Below are 21,400 nucleotides of genomic sequence, written 5' to 3' on the forward strand. Positions count from 1 at the left end.
TGGTCCCTCTGTCCAAATTTGGTGGAGGTAAGTCCGTGCCTCCCATGCCAGACAGTAATCCTGTGTACTGCGTGAACTGCAGCTGCGCACTTTTGCAAGGAATCCTTCGTGCACAGCACAGCCCAGGTCCCCAGCACTCTGTCCTGCATTGCTCAACTCACTGAGTTGACCACCGGCTTCGTGGGACCCTCCTTTGTAGTGTTGAGACGACCACCGTGCTCAGTTTTCTTTAACCCGTGTTCAAATACTTCTGTGGGTGTTGGCTGCTTCTGCGTGGGCTCTCTGTGTTGCTGAGCACCCCCTCTGTCTTCTCCTCCAAGGGGCGACCTCCTGGTCCTTCCTGGGCCCGGGCAGCACCCATTTTCTTCAAACGCGACCTTTGCAGCTAGCAAGGCTTGTTTGCGGTCTTTCTGTGTGGAAACAACTCTGCATCCTTCAGCACGCCGTGGGACATCTTCTGTGCAAGGGAGAAGTTCCTAGCATCTTCCGTTGTTGCAGAATCTTCAGCTTCTTCCACCCGGAGGCAGCCATTTTGCACCTTCATCTGGGTTTTAGTGGGCTCCTACCCCCCCACCCCTGGACACTTTCAGACTCTTGGGCTTGGTCCCCTTCCTTTACAGGTCCTCAGGTCCAGGAATCAGTCTGCAGTCTGTTGTGGTCTTTGCAGAATCCCCTATTACGACTTTAGTGTGTTTCTGGGGAAGTAGGATAACTTTACTCCTACCTTTCAGGGTCTTGGAGTGGGGTATCTTGGACACCCTTAGTGTTTTCTTACACTCCCAGCAACCCTCTACACACTACCCTAGGCCTGGGGTCCCTAAGTGGTTCGCATTCCACTTTCTTAGTATATGGTTCGTGTTGCCCCTAGGCCTATTTCATCCTATTGTATTCTACAGTGTTTGCACTACTTTTCTAACTGTTTACTTACCTGATTTTGGTTTGTGTGTATATTTTGTGTATTTTACTTACCTCCCAAGGGAGTATATCCTCTGAGATATTTTTGGCACATTGTCACTAAAATAAATTACCTTGATTTTTAGTATCTCTGAGTATTGGGATTCTTATGATAAAGTGCTATATGATATAAGTGGTATAATAGGAGCTTTGCATGTCTCCTAGTTCAACCTAAGCTGCTCTTCTATAGCTACCTCTATCAGCCTAATCTGCTAGAACACTACTAATCTACTAATAAGGGATAACTGGACCTGGCACAAGGTGTAAGTACCATCAGGTACCCACTATAAGCTAGGCCAGTGTCCTACAAAAATGTTACAAGCAAAAACAGTAATAATGTTCCATCAAATAAAGGATCTATAACATCCTAAAGATAGAACAAAACCTGAGCAGATTGATGATTTTTAGAAGCAATTACCTTGTCACTTACATATAGAAACATATAAATGCTAAAACTGTAATGATTTTGAAATTTTCAAGGAGAATTTAAGTAAAAAAGCAAGTTATTTTAATATACTTTCTTTGCTTGTGCAGACGCTTAGCTCCCATTGAATCATGAGGATCCTGCTGCAAATATCAAATTTTTAAATGCCTCCTTTGCATTCTAGTTGCTGTGAAACCTTCAGGCCCATCACACCTACAGCTGCTTCTGCTTCTCTTCCTTTACCAAGGTGTGTATTCTGATGCAGCTCGCCCATCATCCAGTCTGCGACAGTCACTGACTGGAGGTGTTTTCAGCACCGCTCGTTAGGTTGCCCTTTGTTATGCAGGAATGTGCATTTGCACATCTGTCAGGGCTGGAGGGTAGTTCTTCACTCCCTTTCCTCCCCCTTGTTTTAGAACAGTAGGCCGAATTTAGTGGTAGTTTAAATGAAGTAGTACTTCACTTCTAAGAATACAATTATTTTATATTTAGTACAACATAGCCAATGTCATGTATGTAAATTATAATAAGAAATACATACACCGTAAAAATATGTTTGGTATTTTTCTTAGACATCTTAGTCATTATTTTGTTTGTGGCTATTACGTAAGTACAGCGCTGCCTATATCGTGCCTGCAACACATGTAATTTTACCAAATTCATTATTAAAGTATTCTGTGATTTTATTTGTTTAAGCTTCATTGTTGCATTTCCGAGAAGCACTTAATTAATTTGTGTAGTTCTCCTGCTTTCCCATTTCAAACTGCAAATATGTCCACATCCTTAAAGTCCTTTTTGAATATTGGTCAGTAACAGAAAATCTACCAAATGATGACAGAGAACTTAGTAAGCGTTTAGTCTGCTATTAGGAATATCTGCCAGCAACATTATCTCTGCCATAGGGATCTATGGGCAAGATAACGCTTCTGCTGGAGTCTCCATAATATGGGAACTCTCGAACTGCGGATTTAGGAATTCCTTCTTAAATAGGCGGATTTTGCATTTCCTGGCTTGTCTGAGTATGGCCTTTAGTCTCCTTCAATCTTGGTTCATTATCGGCCAATATAGTGCATGGTAAGAGCTACATAGAAACTGGGAACAAAAGGATTGGTTGTGTGGCTGTCAGGAAATCCTGCGGTTTATAAATGAACAGCTAAATCAGAAACCAATCAGAATGTTCAATGCACACAATTAATGAGGAAAGGAAAGTGCAATGCTGAATAGTCCACACTAACCTTATGGTAGATTTTCTGTGAACCCTTATGAAGATGGAAATTCCACCTGTGAAATGTCATTTTGTCACTTTCTCCATAAATCAAATTATTTTCTGTCATCACCCAACACCAAGCTATCCCTATGATGAAGCTAATTCTCTAGAAGCTGAGAATTCGTCAAAGAAAACATACCACTTTCATCATAAATTGGTGGATGTTCTACTACCATGAAGTGGTGGTAAAGGAACAAAATCCTAGTGGCATACAGTGGAACAGCGTACAGAGTAGTGGCGTACAGTGGAGTGTTGTAGAGCGGAAAGATGTACAGTGGAATAGTGTACAGTGGAGTGGTGTTGAGTGCAGTGGCGTAGAGTGTGGTAGAGTGTAGTGGCATAGACTGGAATACTGTACAGTGGAGGGGCGTAGATTGGAATAGCGCACAGTAGAGTGTCACAGAGTGTAGTCTGGTAGAGTAGAGGGACATAGAATGGAGTGAGGTAGAATGTAGTGGTGTACAGTGGAATAGTGTAGAGTGGAGTGGCGTACCGTGGATTGGCATACAGTGGATTAGTGTGCACTAGAGTGGAGTGGTACTGAGCTAAATAGCTTAGAGTGGAGTGGCATACAATGAGAGTGACATTGTATGGTTTCCTTCTAGTGTCTCCACCGTTCCGATATAGGGACCTTGTGGGTTGTGGATGAACCCCATCGCCACAAGTGGGAAGTGCTTGTGGAGTAATATGGCTACCCCCCTGGAAGGGGCAGTTAGAGGTCCATAAGTGAGTTTCTTTCAGTAAGGCTGTGCTCGGCTGGTGTCTTTTGAAAAAGCAGAGGATAAATATGCATTTAAGGTAGTCCAGGAGGCCCTTAACACTGCAAGAGAGGAGGGGAAATTCAGCCAAGAGGACTATGGGTGTGGCAAGTATCCTGAGGATCGGTGCTAAGGCGTGTGCAGACAAAGGTGCCTTGGTGTACCAAACTAAAACAAGTAAAAACTTGAAAAAGTGCATTTCCCCCAACAGTGACAACCCCCACAATTCCACTCCACAATCATCTGTCACCCTGAAATTCCTACATAACAAAACATAATACATTTAGGGTATTTAAGGTGGACCTCATCTCATGTAGGATCATGGGCCGTATTTATACTCCGTTTGCGCCGAATTTGCGTCGTTTTTTTCGACGCAAATTCGACGCTAAACTAACGCCAACTAACGCCATATTTATACTATGGCGTTAGAGGCGAATAGCGCCAAAGTTCCCGGAATGTGCGTCATTTTTTAGCGTGAACCCCTTCCTTGCGTTAATGATATGCAAGGGAGGCGTTCCCGTCTAAAAAATGACTCCCAGGCCTTTACGTGGTATTTATACTCCCGGGCAAAAGAGACGCCCGGGAGTGGGCGTGGCTAAAAACGGCGCATTTGCGCCGCTTTTTAACGCCTGGGTCAGGCATGGCGTTAAGGGACAAGTGGGCTCAAAATGAGCCCAGAGTGCCCTCCCCTGCCCCCAGGGACCCCCCCTGCCACCCTTGCCCACCCCAGGAGGATACCCAAGGCTGGAGGGACCCACCCCAGGGACATTCAGGTAAGTTCAGGTAAGTTTTTTTTTTTTTTTTTTTTAATAATATTTTGTGGCATAGGGGGGCCTGATTTGTGCCCCCCTACATGCCACTATGCCCAATGACCATGCCCAGGGGACAGAAGTCCCCTGGGCATGGCCATTGGGCAAGGGGGCATGACTCCTATCTTTACAATGATAGGAGTCATGTTGATGGGGGATGGGCGTCGTTAAAAAATGGCGCAAGTCGGGTTAAGACGATTTTTTCGACGTAACCTGACTTGCCCCATTTTAAGACGCCCATGCGCCATTTTCCCCCTACGCCGGCGCTGTCTGGTCTACGTGGTTTTTTCCCACGCAAACCAGGCAGCGCCGGTCTGATTGCGCCGTCTAACGCCATTCCATAAATACGGCGCCCGCATGGCGCTTCAGAATGGCGTTAGACGGCGCAAAACTTTTTGACGCTAAACTGCGTTAGCGCAGTTTAGCGTCAAAAAGTATAAATATGGGCCCATATGTCTAAATCTACTGAATGTATACACCGTAGGGTTGGCGACTAGTCGCCCGCGTTTAGATTTCCCTTGGCTGTCGTGTCCACTCAGTCACAGCAGTCTGGGGCTCCTGGAGTACCTCAGCAAGTCCTGAGCTCCATGGCTAGAGTGGTGCCAAACTCCGTTTCAGTGGGCCTAATAACTATTTGATAGGTGCAATTGTAACATTTTTGATTAAAGCGATGAGCAACATAGTGAATGCAGCTATGACCTACTTTGCAAGTGCTGGATCATGTCATACCAGGAACGGCAGCTAGAATGAAAAATGGGGCAGGCTTTTGATGATGCCTGGTAGGAAAGCAGCACTTAAACTTAGTAATGAGGTTTAGAAATAGGGCATTACGATTTTCTTTTTTTTTGTTTTATTCTCTAATGTGTTTATTAAAAAGAAAAGATACATGTGCCAATAATATAGTAGGAATCCTAATAGGGAGAATAGCCCAACATAAAATTGCATTAAGGTGAGCACCTATTTATATTCCCTCAACCAACCATAAGTGTAATAGATGACACCATAACTAAACCACAAGTAACTTACTAATCTCAGCTGCACCCAACGTCATCAAAATAACTCAGACATCTGCTAGAATAAAAGACTTCTAGTACCCACAGCAGGTCAGTCATCTAGTGCAAGTCACTTCTCTAGCATCAAAGGAAAGATTAGACTGCTTCCTCAAGACCCGGGGTTCCTTCCCCATGAGCATTAAGTCATGTCTTTTCAGCTTTGATGCTGTGCTCATATCAGGTAATATAAGAACTCCTGAATCTATATAGATAAGACTTCATAAAAATGATGTGTGTGTATATATCTTTATATATATCTATATGTTCGATGGCATGTGTAGCTGCAGATGCACATGCTGTGCACATCCCGCCATCTGGTGTTGGGCTCGGAGTGTTACAAGTTGTTTTTCTTCAAAGAAGTCTTTTTGAGTCACGAGACCGAGGGACTCCTCCCATTTCGACTCCATTGCGCATGGGCGTCGACTCCATCTTAGATTGTTTTTTTTCCGCCATCGGGTTCGGACGTGTTCCTTTTCGCTCCGTGTTTCGGGTCGGAAAGTTAGTTAGAATCTCGGAAAAATCGTCGGTATTGTTTGCGTTCGGTATCGGGTTAGTTACAGCAGATCGACACTGAATTAAGAAGAGCTCCGGTGGCCCTTCGGGGTTTTCTTCCATCCCCGTCGGGGCCTGGTCGGCCCAGCCACGTGTCTCTTCAAGGCTGATGGAACGGACCCCATTCCGCTTCTGTCCAGAATGCCATAACAAGTATCCATATACAGATCAACATCTGGTCTGTAACTTGTGTTTGTCACCAGCACACAAGGAGGATACTTGTGAGGCCTGTCGAGCGTTTCGGTCCAGGAAGACACTCAGGGACCGAACAGCAAGAAGACTGCAAATGGCGTCGGCGCCGACAAGACAAGAGCGTTTCGAGGAGGAGGAAGAAACATTCTCCACCCAGGAGTCGGACTCTGAGGAGATCGATCCTGAGGAAACGCCGAAAACCGTGAGTAAGACGTCGAAAACAAAAACTCACGAGAAAAGCGCTAAAGCCCAGGGGACGCCACCGCCAACAGGCCATGGCTTAACCCAAAAAAGCGTTGACCGAGCCAAGGCACTGAAAAAGGGCACGCTGGTGTCGAAGTCATCCGACTCCGGTCGAGATACCCCCACACAGCAATCTCGGACCCGAGACATCGTCTCTGAGAAATCTCGGCACCGTGACAGCGGCACCGAACAAATTCGGCACCGAGACACCACCACGCCGAAAATTACAAAGGTTTCTTCGGAGCCTAAAAAGACCTCCGAAAAAGTTTCGGTTCCGAAACATCCAGCCTCGGAGCCGAGAGCAGGTTCCTATACAGAGGAACAAGGATTAGCCTCACAAATGAAAAAACATAGATTTGGAGAGGAACTTCAAGCTGTAGAGCCAGACTATACTCAAAGAAGGCTCCACATTCATCAAGACACAGGAAAAATAACCACTCTTCCTCCAATTAAAACAAAAAGAAAACTTGCCTTTCACGAAAAGGACAAGGAGCCACAGGCAAAGGTGGCAAAGAAAACGACTCCACCATCTTCTCCACCACCATCAGTGCACACATCACCAGTAGCAACTCCTCCACTAATGCACTCACCGACTCATACTGCCATGAGTCAAGATGATCCCGATGCATGGGACCTTTACGATGCTCCAGTACCCTCCTGAGGACAGTACATCTTACACACAGGTGATCGCAAGAGCAGCTGCTTTCCATAACGTCACCTTGCATTCAGAACCAATTGAGGATGACTTCTTGTTTAACACGCTAACCTCCACTCATAGCCAGTACCAAAGACTACCTATGCTCCCAGGAATGCTAAAACATTCAAAACAAATCTTTCAGGATCCTGTTAAAGGCCGAGCCATAACTCCAAGGGTGGAGAAAAAGTACAAGCCACCGCCAACAGATCCTGTTTATATTACAACGCAGTTAACTCCAGACTCAGTAGTTGTCGGGGCAGCTCGTAAGAGAGCAAACTCTCATACCTCGGGAGACGCACCACCTCCAGACAAAGAGAGTCGCAAATTTGATGCTGCGGGCAAAAGGGTTGCAGCACAAGCAACAAACCAATGGCGCATTGCCAATTCACAAGCGCTTTTGGCAAGATATGACAGAGCTCACTGGGATGAGATGCAACATTTGATAGAACACTTACCCAAGGAGTTCCAAAAAAGAGCACAACAAGTGGTGGAAGAAGGACAAAGTATCTCGAATAATCAGATACGGTCTTCAATGGATGCAGCAGATACGGCTGCAAGGACAGTAAATACTGCAATAACAATAAGAAGGCACGCATGGCTCCGCACGTCAGGTTTCAAGCCGGAAATTCAACAAGCCGTGCTAAATATGCCATTTAATGAACAGCAGTTGTTTGGGCCGGAAGTCGACACTGCTATTGAGAAACTCAAAAAAGACATTGATACGGCAAAAGCCATGGGCGCACTCTACTCCCCGCAGAGCAGAGGCACCTTTTGCAAAACACCTTTTAGGGGAGGGTTTCGAGGACAACCTACAGAAACCACAACATCACAAACAAGGCCCACTTACCAAAGCCAATATCAGCGGGGAAGTTTTCGGGGGCAATATAGAGGGGGACAATTCCAAAGAAGTAGAGGAAAATTCCAAAGCCCCAAAAGTCCTCAAAATAAGCAGTGACTCACAAGTCACACATCCCCATCACATAACACCTGTGGGGGGAAGATTAAGCCAATTTTACAAACATTGGGAGGAAATAACAACAGACACTTGGGTCTTAGCAATTATCCAGCATGGTTATTGCATAGAATTTATCAAATTCCCTCCAAACATTCCACCAAAAACACACAATATGTCAAAACAACATATAAATCTTCTAGGACTAGAAGTTCAAGCATTGCTCCAAAAAGAAGCAATAGAGTTAGTACCAAAACAAGAACTAAACACAGGAGTTTACTCACTGTACTTTCTGATACCCAAAAAAGACAAAACTCTAAGACCTATACTAGATCTCAGAATATTAAATACATACATCAAATCAGACCATTTTCACATGGTTACATTACAAGAAGTAATCCCACTGCTCAAACAACAAGACTACATGACAACACTGGATCTAAAGGATGCATATTTCCATATACCAATACATCCTTCACACAGGAAGTACCTAAGGTTTGTATTCCAAGGGATACATTACCAATTCAAAGTGTTGCCATTCGGAATAACAACTGCGCCAAGAGTTTTTACAAAATGTCTAGCAGTAGTAGCTGCACATATCAGAAGGCAGCAAATACATGTGTTCCCGTACCTAGACGATTGGTTAATCAAAACCAACACGCAAAAACAGTGTTCACAACACACAAATTACGTCATACAAACCCTACACAAACTAGATTTCTCAATCAATTACTCAAAGTCACACCTTCTGCCGTGGAGCAACAATCAACACAGTAAAAGGAATTGCCACTCCAAGTCCACAAAGAGTCCAAACATTCCAAAATGTCATACAAGCCATGTATCCAAACCAAAAGATACAGGTCAAATTAGTAATGAAACTCCTAGGCATGATGTCCTCATGCATAGCCATTGTCCCAAACGCAAGGTTGCACATGCAGCCCTTACAACAGTGCCTAGCATCACAGTGGTCACAGGCACAGGGTCAACTTCTAGATCTGGTGTTGATAGACCGCCAAACATACATCTCGCTTCAATGGTGGAACAGTATAAATTTAAACCAAGGGTGGCCTTTTCAAGACCCAGTGCCACAATGCGTAATAACGACAGATGCATCCATGACAGGGTGGGGAGCACACCTCAATCAGCACAGGATCCAAGGACAATGGGACATTCAGCAAAAACAGTTTCATATAAACCACTTAGAACTATTAGCGGTATTTCTAGCTCTGAAAGCATTTCAACCCATAATAACCCACAAATACACTCTTGTCAAAACAGACAACATGACAACAATGTATTACCTAAACAAACAGGGAGGAACACACTCGACACAGTTGTGTCTCCTAACACAAAAAATATGGCATTGGGCGATTCACAACCACATTCGCCTAATAGCACAATTTATTCCAGGGATTCAGAATCAGTTAGCAGACAATCTCTCTTGGGATCACCAACAGATCCACGAATGGGAAATTCACCCCCAAATACTGAACACTTACTTCAGAATGTGGGGAACGCCACAAATAGATCTATTTGCAACAAAAGAAAACTCAAAATGCCAAAACTTCGCATCCAGGTACCCACAACATCAGTCTCAGGGCAATGCACTATGGATGAACTGGTCAGGGATATTTGCGTACGCTTTTCCCCCTCTCCCACTTCTTCCATATCTAGTAAACAAGTTGAGTCAAAACAAACTCAAACTCATACTAATAGCACCAACATGGGCAAGGCAACCTTGGTACACAACACTACTAGACCTTTCAGTAGTACCTCATATCAAACTGCCAAACAGACCAGATCTGTTAACACAACACAAACAACAGATCAGACATCCAAATCCAGCATCGCTGAATCTAGCAATTTGGCTCCTGAAATCCTAGAATTCGGGCACTTAGACGTCACACAGGAATGTATGGAGGTCATAAAACAGGCTAGAAAACCTACCACTAGACACTGTTATGCAAATAAGTGGAAAAGATTTGTTTATTACTGCCATAATAATCAAATTCAACCTTTACACGCATCTGCAAAAGAAATAGTAGGATACTTACTACATTTGCAAAAATCTAACCTAGCTTTCTCTTCCATTAAAATACATCTTACGGCAATTTCTGCTTACCTACAAATTACAACACCAGATGGCGGGATGTGCACAGCATGTGAATCTGCAGCGACTAATGCCACGAACAGATGTACACTGGGTAAGTGACATTTTCCATATATATGTTCGGTGGCATTTGTAGCTGCAGATACACATGCTGTGCATTATCCTGCCATCTAGTGTTGGGCTCGGAGTGTTACAAGTTGTTTTTCTTCGAAGAAGTATTTTCGAGTCACGAGACCGAGGGACTCCTCCCTTTCGGCTCCATTGCGCATGGGTGTCGACTCCATCTTAGATTGTTTTCTTTCCGCCATCGGGTTCGGACGTGTTCCTCTTTGCTCCGTATTTCGAATCGGGAAAGTTAGCTAAATATCGAAAAATCGACGGTATTGTTCTCGTTCAGTACCGGGTTAGTGTTATTGTATCGGCACCGACAGCAGGAGCGCTCCGGCGGCCCTTCGGGGATTCCGTTCTTCAGCGGGGCCTGGTCGGCCCGACCACATCCATCGTCGAAGACTAATGGACCGGACCCCCTTCCGCTTCTGTCCGAAGTGCCACTCAAACACAGATTACAGACCAGGTGTTGGTCTGTATACGGATACTTCGTCATCAGAACACAGGGAGGATACTTGTGAGGCTTGTCGAGCGTTTCGATCTAAAAAGACCCTACGTGATCGACGAGCGAGAAGACTGCAAATGGCGTCGACACCGAGAGAACAATTCGACGTCGGAGAGGAGGAAAGAATTTCCATCCAGGGGACGGCCTCTGACGAATCCGAAAGTGAGCGACCCTCAACGGTGCAGCGAACAGTGAGTAGAATTGCCCCGTCCAAAACTCACACCAAGATCGTTAAGGCCAAGGGGACGCCACCGCCAGCAGGCCATGGCTTAACCCATCGAAAAGAAGGTGACCAAACATTGGCACTGAAAAAGGCCAGAGATTTGCTGAAGACTTCCGACTCCAGTCGAGATTCTGGCACCGAACAATCTCGACACCGAGAGTTCGACTCACCCAAGGTGAGACAAATTTCGTTGGAACTGAAAAAGACTGTTTCGGAAACATCGGTACTGAAAAAAAACGGCTTCGGAGCCGAAAAGAAGCTCTTACACAGAAGAGCAAGGACTTTCCAGCCAAATGCATGAAAGACACAGATTTGAGCAGGAAATAAGTATGAAAAAAAAGGGAGCACACTGCCTCACACTCCAGCAAAAAGTTGGCCCCAATGCATCTTGGTAAATGCAGTCAGATTTGTTTCACATTAACAAAAGTAATCAAAGTCTTTCACCTTAGTAGGTGCAGCAAGTGCTGTGTATCTCTGGACACGTGTTTCTAGGTTTTGCCCGTCATCAGCAGAGAGCAGCATATTTTGTGGGGTTGCTTGAAATGCCACCAAACGTCTTCTCAGGTGTATGTACCACTCTGGTGCGCAGGTGCCTCACCAAGGCTCGTCAGCCCGTTAGCTCAAGGGAGCCGTCATTCGACACAGTGCAAAAAAAAGGGAGCACACTGCCGCACACTCCAGCAAAAAGTTGGCTGGGCTTCGTTCTAAAGCTGAAAATTTAGAATGGCTGGAGTTTATTTCCACTTTTGATATCATTTGTTTTCAAGAAACTTGGCTTACAGCACCCTTCCATTTAAATGGCTACTTCTCCGTGTCTCAGCCAGCTACCCCATCTAGAGCAGGCAGAGCAAGTGGAGGTCTTCTGGTACTTGTATCATTACTACTCCCAAAAATTGAGGTTTCATTGATTTGGTCTTCTGCTTTTTTTTTGGTAGTTTTATTATCAATATCTGGACGGAAAGATATTCTACTCTTAAACTTTTACAATAACATTCCAAGTGTTGCCCTGCCAGGAAGTCTCGAAGAGCTTACAGACCTGTTAGACTCTGCCGGGAAACTACAGGACAGGGAATTTGATATGATCTGGGTTGGAGATTTTAATGTTCAGTTATGCAAGTATGACTTACCCCACTTATGTGGTGTTGCTACAGAAGCCAGAGAATCACTTACTCATTTCATTCACTCTAATTTAGGAAATGCCTTGAATACCCTCATTTATAAATTTGATCTTGCTTTTGCAAGGGATATGGCAAACAGTCGTATAAGAGAAATACCCACCTATACAGGGAGTACTAATGGTAGCATTATTGACTTTATTCTTATTAATTCCTCACTTTCAAGTTCAATAGTGGATTTATTTTAAAATTAAATCTCACTGTGCCAGTGACCATAACCCTTTGAGTATAAAATTATCCTTTAAAACTAGAGTAATCTTACCTAGGATTGTATATAATGGGAAAGAGGTGCTTAAAAGAAATTCTGGCCCTCGCATGAGGTGGGAGAGAGTAAACCCTAACACTCTTCACATGAACCTTATAACTCATAATAAGGCTGACATCAATACTTGCTTGTCCCTGCAATCCACTCCATTCCACCTTATAACTGCCTTTGAATCTTTAAGCTGTGCTATTTCTGAGGCTCTGACGTGTGCCTAATATCCAAAGGCGAAAAACCTCAACGGTGGTTCAATTCTGCCTGTACGGCCGCTCATAGAGATCTAAAGTCAGCGATCAAAACTATTCCTTGTAATCGGGATTTAGTTAAACAGGCCAGGGGCAGATACAAATCAGCCCTTGAAGAAAGAAAGAATGAAATACGCACTAGCGCTTGGGGAGACCTTATGGCAGCGACAGAACTACGGGATCCCTCTCAATTTTGGAAGGTGGTTAATCACCCATATTTCTCAGGAAAGGAAAATAGGGACGATGACTGTCTGATACCAGAGGGGGTTTGGGTAGACCATTTTTCTACTGTATTTCAATCTGCGAATAATCCTAATGATGGAGGGGAGGTACGTGGCCTCCCATGTCCGGCTACTCTAATTCCATTTAAGAGTGGCATTTTATTTGAGGCACACGAGGTCAGTGCAGCAATAACTAAAATGAAATTAAGGAAAGCCCCTGGCCCCGATGGGATACCGGTGGACCTATTTAAATCTTTACCTGATCTGTGGGTTCCATTAATCACAAATGTTCTGAACAATGCTATTCAAAGTACTATCCCCTCCTCATGGTTAATGGCAATAATCGTCCCGATCTTCAAAAAGGGTAATAGGCTTGACCCTTTTTGTTATAGACCCATTTCTTTAATAGACTCCACGGCAAAGATATTGGGGAGTGTCATTCTGTCCCGGCTCGAGGATTGGGTTGCAAGGACAAACATTTTATCGCCAATTCAATATGGGTTTAGGCCTGGATTAGGCACAGTGGATCAGGGTCTAAATTTACATCTTATCCTCAGTAAATATGTTATTGCCAAAAGGGAACCTATCCACTTAGCATTTATAGACCTGTCCAGTGCATTTGATATGGTGAACAGAGCAAAACTGTGGGACATAATGGATACAATGGAGATTGAGCAGGATTTGCTGGATTTGATCAAACGTTTATACTCTGACCTCTCTATTTTAATTCAGTTTGGACAACATGGTGAAAGGTCTCATCCCCTTGCTAGAATGTTAGACAGGGCTGCACACTGGCACCTTTACTGTTTCTACTGTACATAAACGGCTTGTACAATTGTTTGGTCCAAAATGGTAAGGATTTCCCCAGGATGAGTTTTATACAATTGCCAATTTTATTATATGCCGATGATGCTGTTTTAATTGCCCGCATGGCCAATAGTCTACAGACCCTCCTGGATCTTTTTTTAACACATACACGAGAGCTTGATTTGAAAGTCAATTTTAAAAAATCACACGTTATGACCTGTGGTCCTAAAACCACTCGCACCAAATGTTTTATAATGGGGGGGAACACCTTGACAAAGGTAAAAGACTTTTGCTACCTAGGTCTGTATCTAAGTTCCACTTTGTCTTGGAAATTCCATTTGAATTTTAAGTTCCAACAACTGGTAAGAAATGTTGAGGCAATCTTTCGTTTTGCCCGTAGATTAGGGCATAGACCGGTCCACCAGATCATCACGCTCTACAACTCCAAATGTGTCTCGGCAGCGATATATGGGGGTGGCCTTTGGGGATATATCAGTCCAAGCATTCTACAGCTTGCAGAGAACAAATTCCTTCATCGGTTACTTATGGTACCTAAGAACATAGCAAACATTTTATGCCATGAGGAACTGGGAATCTGCTACATTACAGATCTGATAGATATTGCCCCACTTTTGCTATGGATAAAAGTATGGTCAAACCCGGCGGCTACTTTAACACACGATTGCGTAAAAGACTGTATTTCATTAACAAACTGTAACAAAATTCCATGGCTAAATTTTGTTCACAATGGCTTCCGAAACTTGGACTTGGAGTATATGTATTTTAAACCAGAGCTCCTGCCAGCCAATGCGAAATAAATTGTTAAACTTCGACATAAGGAGCATGTTAGGAATCTTAGATACCAAGTGGCAGAGAAATTGAGTTCTTTTAATTCATACATACAAATTCTATCATCAGACTTGTTAGAACCTTATTTTGTTTGGTTCCCGACCCCTTCTTTATACTCTTTACTCGTACTTTTTAGATTTAATATGATCCATTTTAGAGTGGCGTTCCCGATAAAATGCGTGTGGGAAGAAACACTACCGCCATGCCCTTGCGATAATTTTTCGAAACAAAGTACTTGCCATTTTATTTTATTCTGTAAACTCTACTCAGTTCCCAGGAAATCCTTTCTATTACCCATTTTGCGTAACTTGCACACTTCTTCCTACAAAGACGGATTGACTGGCATCCAAAGCCTCTCATCCAAACAAATGTGCATTTCTATTCTTAGTTTTATTAAATCTGCTATCACTATTAGAAACCGATATGAACTGGTAATGTGACCATTTACTAAGAGAAACTAGGCATTGTCTTATTATTATATTGTCCTATATATGTTTTTATAAGTATTTATTACCTTATACTGTTTTAGTAAGCTTGGGCGGTAAACTTAGATTTAATAGATTTGCTTTTGACGTATGCAATAAGTACTGTATTTTATGATGACTTTTATGTATGCATGTGCACTTTTATGGCAAAACGCTGAATAAAGTTATTTTGACTGACTGACACTTGCAACAGCAGTGTGTGTTAGGGGGAAGAGCTGTTAACATAAAGCCACTTCGAACCACAGCAGCATTTGGAAACAAGCACTTTGCCCATTATAGCGATAATAAATCCAACACAATCTTAGTAGATTTAATGCAGGTTTAATCCGGTACAGACATGCATAAAATCATACCCAACACGTTTCGGCGTCTGACACGCCTTGATCATGAGGTACCAAAGCTTATGTTGAATTTATTATTACACCAGTGAGAGTGTTTCCAAATGCTGCTGTGGTTGGAAGTAGAGATATATATATATATATATATATATATATATATATATATATATATATATATATATATATATGTATATGTATATATATATGTATATAGATAGATATATATGTATATATGTAGATATATATATATACACACACACACGCCCATTTCCACTACCCACCACTTAACGCTAAAATTGCACTTACTGACCTTTACCACTATCCACCCAAAACCCTAAAATTGCCCTTATCCCCTCTACCACTACTCACCTCTAAACCTAAAAACTATTAGCACCCCTAAACCCTAAAATTACCCTGCCTACCCTTTACCACTACCCACCCCAAACCCTAAATTTATAAGGACACCGCAACATAAATAGACTGAATTCCAGTTACAAGAATTAAAATGTAGCAACAAGCATTGATTGCTTTAAGTCATTTGCCAAAAATGATAAAATCAGTTTATATTGTATCGCAGCATAATGCACCATCATTTCTTATTTTAAGTTAAGAATCAAACGGCAATAGTGAAGTATTCTGTGATTGTAAACTGACCCAAAATGCTTTTAACAATATTTATAAAAACATTAACAATATTGATGCACAAAAAGACTAATTTCAATTCTTCATGTAAATAAAGTTTTATTTAAATAGAGAAGTTTAATTTGCATGAAACATATTGGGATACACACAGGGTTATGTAGCTTTCCTTTGAAAAAGATGTCTTTTGTGCTGCTAATGTTGTCTTTGGCAAGCAAAGTGTGTTTAAATGCAGTGTGTTTAAGACTGCAGTACCGCCTCCTGTCTAAAGGGACAGAGCTGAGCACAAATATAAACACACTTCATGAAACACAGGTCCCCACAAGACAATTTTATAAAAAGTTGTAAAAGTTGATGTTCCTGAAGCCATTTTTTTATCATTTAAAAGACATTGCCACAGTGCAATCAAGTCCCCACAGCGTGAGTGTGTTATCACAACCAAGTCCCCACAAGGATAGTAACTAACACACACCCCACCCCCGTATGGGCTCAGCTAGATCCGTCCTCCCGAAGTTATAAGAAGAGGATTTACAAGGGCATTTTTCAGGGCTTTTGAGGGATAGCTAGGCTGCAGCGAACCAGGTCATACAATCTGGACTGGATACTGCAGACTTTGTGGCCAGGGCAATGAGGACATCAGTTGCCACGAGGAGACATGCATGGTTGAGAGGTTCTGGTTTCTCCACCAATGTTCAGAATACCCTCATGGATTTACCATTTGATGGGTCAAGACTATTTGGAGATAAGGCAGATTCGGCCCTTGAACGGTGTAAGGAAAGTAGGGCAACAGCTAAAACGTTGGGCCTTCAGTCTCTCTCTTCAGCCTACAGACCACTGCGCAGTTTCAGAGGATTTGGTTGTGCATACTCCTTTTAATCTCCTGTATAGGTCCTACAGAGGGAGTGGCAGGTCAAGACAGAAATGTTCCATCCATCAGCCTCCCTCCTCCTCCTCCTCTTCTGCCTCCCCAGCCACTGGTGCAGGAAAGCAATCCTAGTTCCGACATCTTGCAGCACGCTTTGTCTGTGGGAGGGCGGCTAATTCATTTTCAACAGTTTTGGAAGCCTCTAACATCGGACAATTGGGTGTTGAGCATTGTCGAAAATGGATATGCCCTACCCTTCCAAGAGTTTCCTCCTCACTTTCCACCCCAGCACAGTAAATTTTCCTAAGAACATTTTCTGTAGCTGCAGTAGGAAGTACAAACACTTCTTTTAAAGGGAACAGTGGAGTTGGTTCCAGAGCATGAAAGGGGTCAGGGATGTAATTTGAGATATTTCCTATTTCCGAAAAAGAACGGGCGTTTACGCCCAATCCTGGCTCTAAGGATTATGAATTAATTCTTCAGACAGGATCTCCTTGCTGGACAAAGAAGACTGGATGGTTTCCATTAACTTGCAGGATGCGTATTTTCACATCCCCATTCTGCAGTCACACAGGAAGTATCTCTAGTTCATGGTAGGGACACAGCATTACGAATTTGCTGTCCTTCCATTTGGTCTTACTTCGGCACCTTGAGTCTTCATGAAAGTGATGGCAGTGGTTGCAGTGCATCTCAAAAGGTGGGGAATACCAGTATTCCCTTTCCTGGATGATTGGTTAATCAAAGCCAAGTCTCCAGAGTTCGTGCTGCACCATTTGCAGGTGACAACCCAGTTGTTGTTCAACCAGGGCTTTTCGTTAAATGTGCCCAAGTCTCACCTGGAGCCCTCTCATCGCCTCCTGTTCGTAGGGGCAGTATTAGACACAACAGTGAATCGTGCCTACCCTCCTTGTCAGAGGATTTAAGGCATTCAGGCTATGATTCCCATGTTTCAGAATGGAGCAGTTCTTCTGATCCTAAAGGTCCTGCGTCTGCTCGGTCCGTTCGCTTCCTGTATTCTGTTGGTCACTGATGCATGTTGGCATATGAGGGCTTTCCATTGGTGCCTCTGCAAGCAGTGGTTTCAACACAATGGAGATCTCAAGGAGTCGATAAAGAGCTCCAGGAACACTGCAGTGGATCTTCAATGGTAGAGTGTGGACGGAAACCTGACACAAGGTAAACAGTTTTGCCCTCCTCCTCCGGATGCCTCCACTCTAGGGTGGGGAGCTCATCTGGGGCACTTGGAGATCAAAGGTCTTTGGTCTTCAGAGGAACAGACGTTTCACATCAATCTGTTGGAATTGCGGGCGATACGTTTGGCTCTCAAGGCCTTTCTCCCTTCCATTCGCGGTCACTCGGTGCAGGTCTTGACAGTCAACACTACCGTGATGTGGTACATCAACAAGCAGGGGGGAGTAGGGTCGTACCTTCTCTGCAGAGAGGCTCAGCAACTCTGGTCCTGGGCTCAGGATCATCGGATTTGCATTATGGTAAACCATTTGGCCGGCGTTCTCAACGTGCATGAGGACAGTCTCAGCCCGCACTTTTCAGCCGACCATGAGTGGAGTCTCCGTCCGGAGATGGTTCTTCACATCTTCCAGTTATGGGGGAAGCCTCAGATAGATCTGTTTGCCACTTGCGAGAACGCGCACTGCCTGTTGTTCTGCAGTGTCCAGTATCCGATGCAGGGAGCACTGGGGGACGCGTTTCAGTTGGACTGGAGCAGCCTGTTGCTTTACTTGTTTCCCCCTATACCCTTGGTGCCTGAGGGTCTGAGGAAGGTACGCAAGCCAAGGCCCAAGACATATTAATAGCCCCGGATTGGCCTAGAAGGGTGTGGTACACAGGCCTCCTTCAACTCTCACTGTGCCCTTTGCTCCATCTCCCTCACAGGGAAGACCTCCTCTCACAATCTCAGGGGTGGGTTTTACATCCCCACCTCCAGGGCCTGCACCTACATGCCTGGAGATTGAATGGGGCAACCGGAATTCCTTTTGTCTTCCTGCTGATGTGGGGGATGTTATTCTCTTCGCCAGGTGACAGGTTTATGCTGGTAAATGGAACAAATCTGTCTGATGGTGTGAAGAACGGCATGTTGACCCTTTAAAGGCTCACTTATCCAATGTTTTGGAATTTGCTCATTCTTTAGCACAACAGGGTTGTGCAGATGGGACAGCGAAAGGATATTTGTCTGCACTGTCTGCATTTATTTGTTTACCTGACCAACCCTCATTGTTTAAGTCCCCCATAGTTTTAAAGTTTCTTAAAGTATGTTTTCCCCCACTCCTTTAAACATGCCTCAGTGGGATTTAAGCGTACCTGATGGGCACACCGTTTGAGCCTTTACATAGTTGCCTGTTGAGGCTCCTTATGATAAAAACAGTTTTTCTAGTGGCGATCACGTCCGCTAGACGTGTTAGTGAACTGCAAGCTCTGGGTGTAAAACCCCGTTTACCACTTTTCATGCCAACAAGGTGGTTTTTAGAACCAGGGTGGCTTTCCTGCCAAAGGTAGTGACTCCTTTTCATTTGGGGCAGTCCATCACCCTTCCGTCCTTTTACCGTCTTCCCCATACCTCTAAGGAGGAGGAAAGGCTGCATTGTCTGGATCCAAAGAGAGCATTGAGCTTCTACATAGACAGGACGAGTGAATTGAGAACAGACGATCAGTTGTTCATTGGCTACGTAGGCAAGATGAAGGGCAAAGCCGTCCACAAAAGAACATTGTCAAGGTGGGTCATACTTTGCATCAAAATATGTTATACTTTGGCAAAGAAGAAACCTCCTGAGGGTTTGAGAGTTCATTGGACCAGAGCTAAGACTGCTACTTTGGCTTTGATTAGAGGTGTACCTAGTGTTTACATTTACAAGGCAGCAACTTGGGCTTCCCTGCACACTTTCGCAAAACATTACTGCTTGGACTCAGAAGTGTGGAGGGACTGCAGTTTAGCCCATTCAATGCTACAGGATTTCTTGGTATAGGCAGATGTGCACCCATCTCCAAGTGCAGGACTGCTTTGGGACTCTATTAAAAAGGTGAGGAATTCACAGGTAGATGTATCAATCAGAAGAACACGTTACTTACCTTTGGTAGCGCTCTTTCTGGTGGATACAGTATCTACCTGTGGATTCCTCACTGACTCACCCACCTCCCCGTTGCCTGTCTGGATATACCTATAAGGAAATTGTTTGTATATATTGTATATATGTTGCAAATTGTGTGTGTATGTATGTGTGTGTGTATATATATACAAATAATAGATGTTTTTATATAAATGTATATGACTCTGGGTTAAGTTCGCACATGCTGTGCTTGTGATGTTGGTGTTCACCTATTTACATCGAAGGCACGGTAAAAAAAAGTGGGTGAAACTGACAGGAGCACGCCAGCGAGGACTTCTTATGGCTCCAATTATGTCAGACGGAGTCACGTGTGGAGCCGTACCATTGTGACATCCTCGTCGACGTGGAGAGCTATGGAAAAGTCTCAGTCGAGTGCTGCGCACTGGACGCACTGAGATACTGTATCCACCAGAAAAATCGTTACCGAAGGTAAGTAACGTGTTCATCTTGTACATACAATAATGAGTAACACAGAGGCAGACCAACAAATATGTACAAAGGTAAATAATATTATTAAATTAATTTTGTAAGGAGATCAATTATTGGCTTAAATACAATTTGGGCTACCAATGTAGCATCATACTATCGAAGAACAAATACAATATCATTGATTGGGAGGGGGGGGGCTTAGGGTGCCCCAGCCAATACATACTTTTTTTTAAATTTATTTATTTATTGTTTTATTCAATTAAGTACAAACCAAAAAAAAGGAAAACATTCATTAATGCAGCAGAACTCCAGCCGAATGGATAAGTATATTAGAGTCATTGCACAACATTTGGCTATCATGGTATCTTATTCTCAAGGCGTGCCCCTACCAACATCTCTCGCCACCCGCCAGTAACCCGGGACCCGTTCCAAAAAAAAAGGAGGGAATCATGATGAAATAAAGAAGGAGGGTCCACCATATCAGGAGAGATACAGCACTCCGTCTCGCCATGCAAGGAGAACAACATAACCACTCAATGGTATTAATCAACCACCGTCATGTGGGGAGAACTGCAGCCAGGTAACAATTACGATAACCTCTAGTAATAGGCAGGCGGAGGGCACAACCACGTCACACAGGACTATCACCCGTCAAAATATCTTGCATGTTCCGGGGGGGGGGGGGGATGGGGAGCAGAGAACGCCTAGTGGGGGGGCATCAATCACACAGCACTCACAGTCCGCAGAGCCAGGTATTCCTCTAGAGGGCTCCAAATATTTTTGGGGCGTGATCCCTCTGGCATGAGTTCCCAAAATATTAACAGTTGGTCATGGCAGAAAGCCGCATCTCGCAACCAATCCGATCTACGCGGTACTCCCCCCCCCCCTACCCCAGCACATCGCTACTCTCCTCTTGGCAAGGAGCACAAGCAGTCCCACTAAACGTCTATGCGGGCTCTGCATTTCGTCCATATATCCCAGCAGCGCTACCTTAGGGGAGAGGGATATCTCTTCTTTTATCATGTCAGCAATCGCTCGTCGCACCTCCTCCCAGTACTTATATACTTCCTCACACTCCCATGCCAGGTGGAAGAAACCTGCATCCGGGGCTCCGCAC

General features: G+C 44.0%; 1 protein-coding gene across 3 annotated transcripts in view; it reads left to right on the forward strand.

Moving 5' to 3' along the window:
• Positions 1–21,400, forward strand: part of LOC138285661 (uncharacterized) — a 222,604-nt gene that overhangs the window by 79,312 nt on the left and 121,892 nt on the right. Inside the window, exon 6 of one of the 3 annotated variants that reach the window (XM_069225909.1) lies at positions 1,563–1,625. The exons of the other annotated variants lie outside the window; for them this stretch is intronic. Within the exon in view, the coding sequence (XP_069082010.1) occupies positions 1,563–1,625 (63 nt within the window). The remainder of the gene's footprint in view (positions 1–1,562; positions 1,626–21,400) is intronic. 3 annotated transcript variants of the gene reach the window in all.

Source organism: Pleurodeles waltl, chromosome 3_1, assembly GCF_031143425.1.
Source record: "Pleurodeles waltl isolate 20211129_DDA chromosome 3_1, aPleWal1.hap1.20221129, whole genome shotgun sequence".
Lineage (NCBI taxonomy): Eukaryota > Metazoa > Chordata > Amphibia > Caudata > Salamandridae > Pleurodeles > Pleurodeles waltl.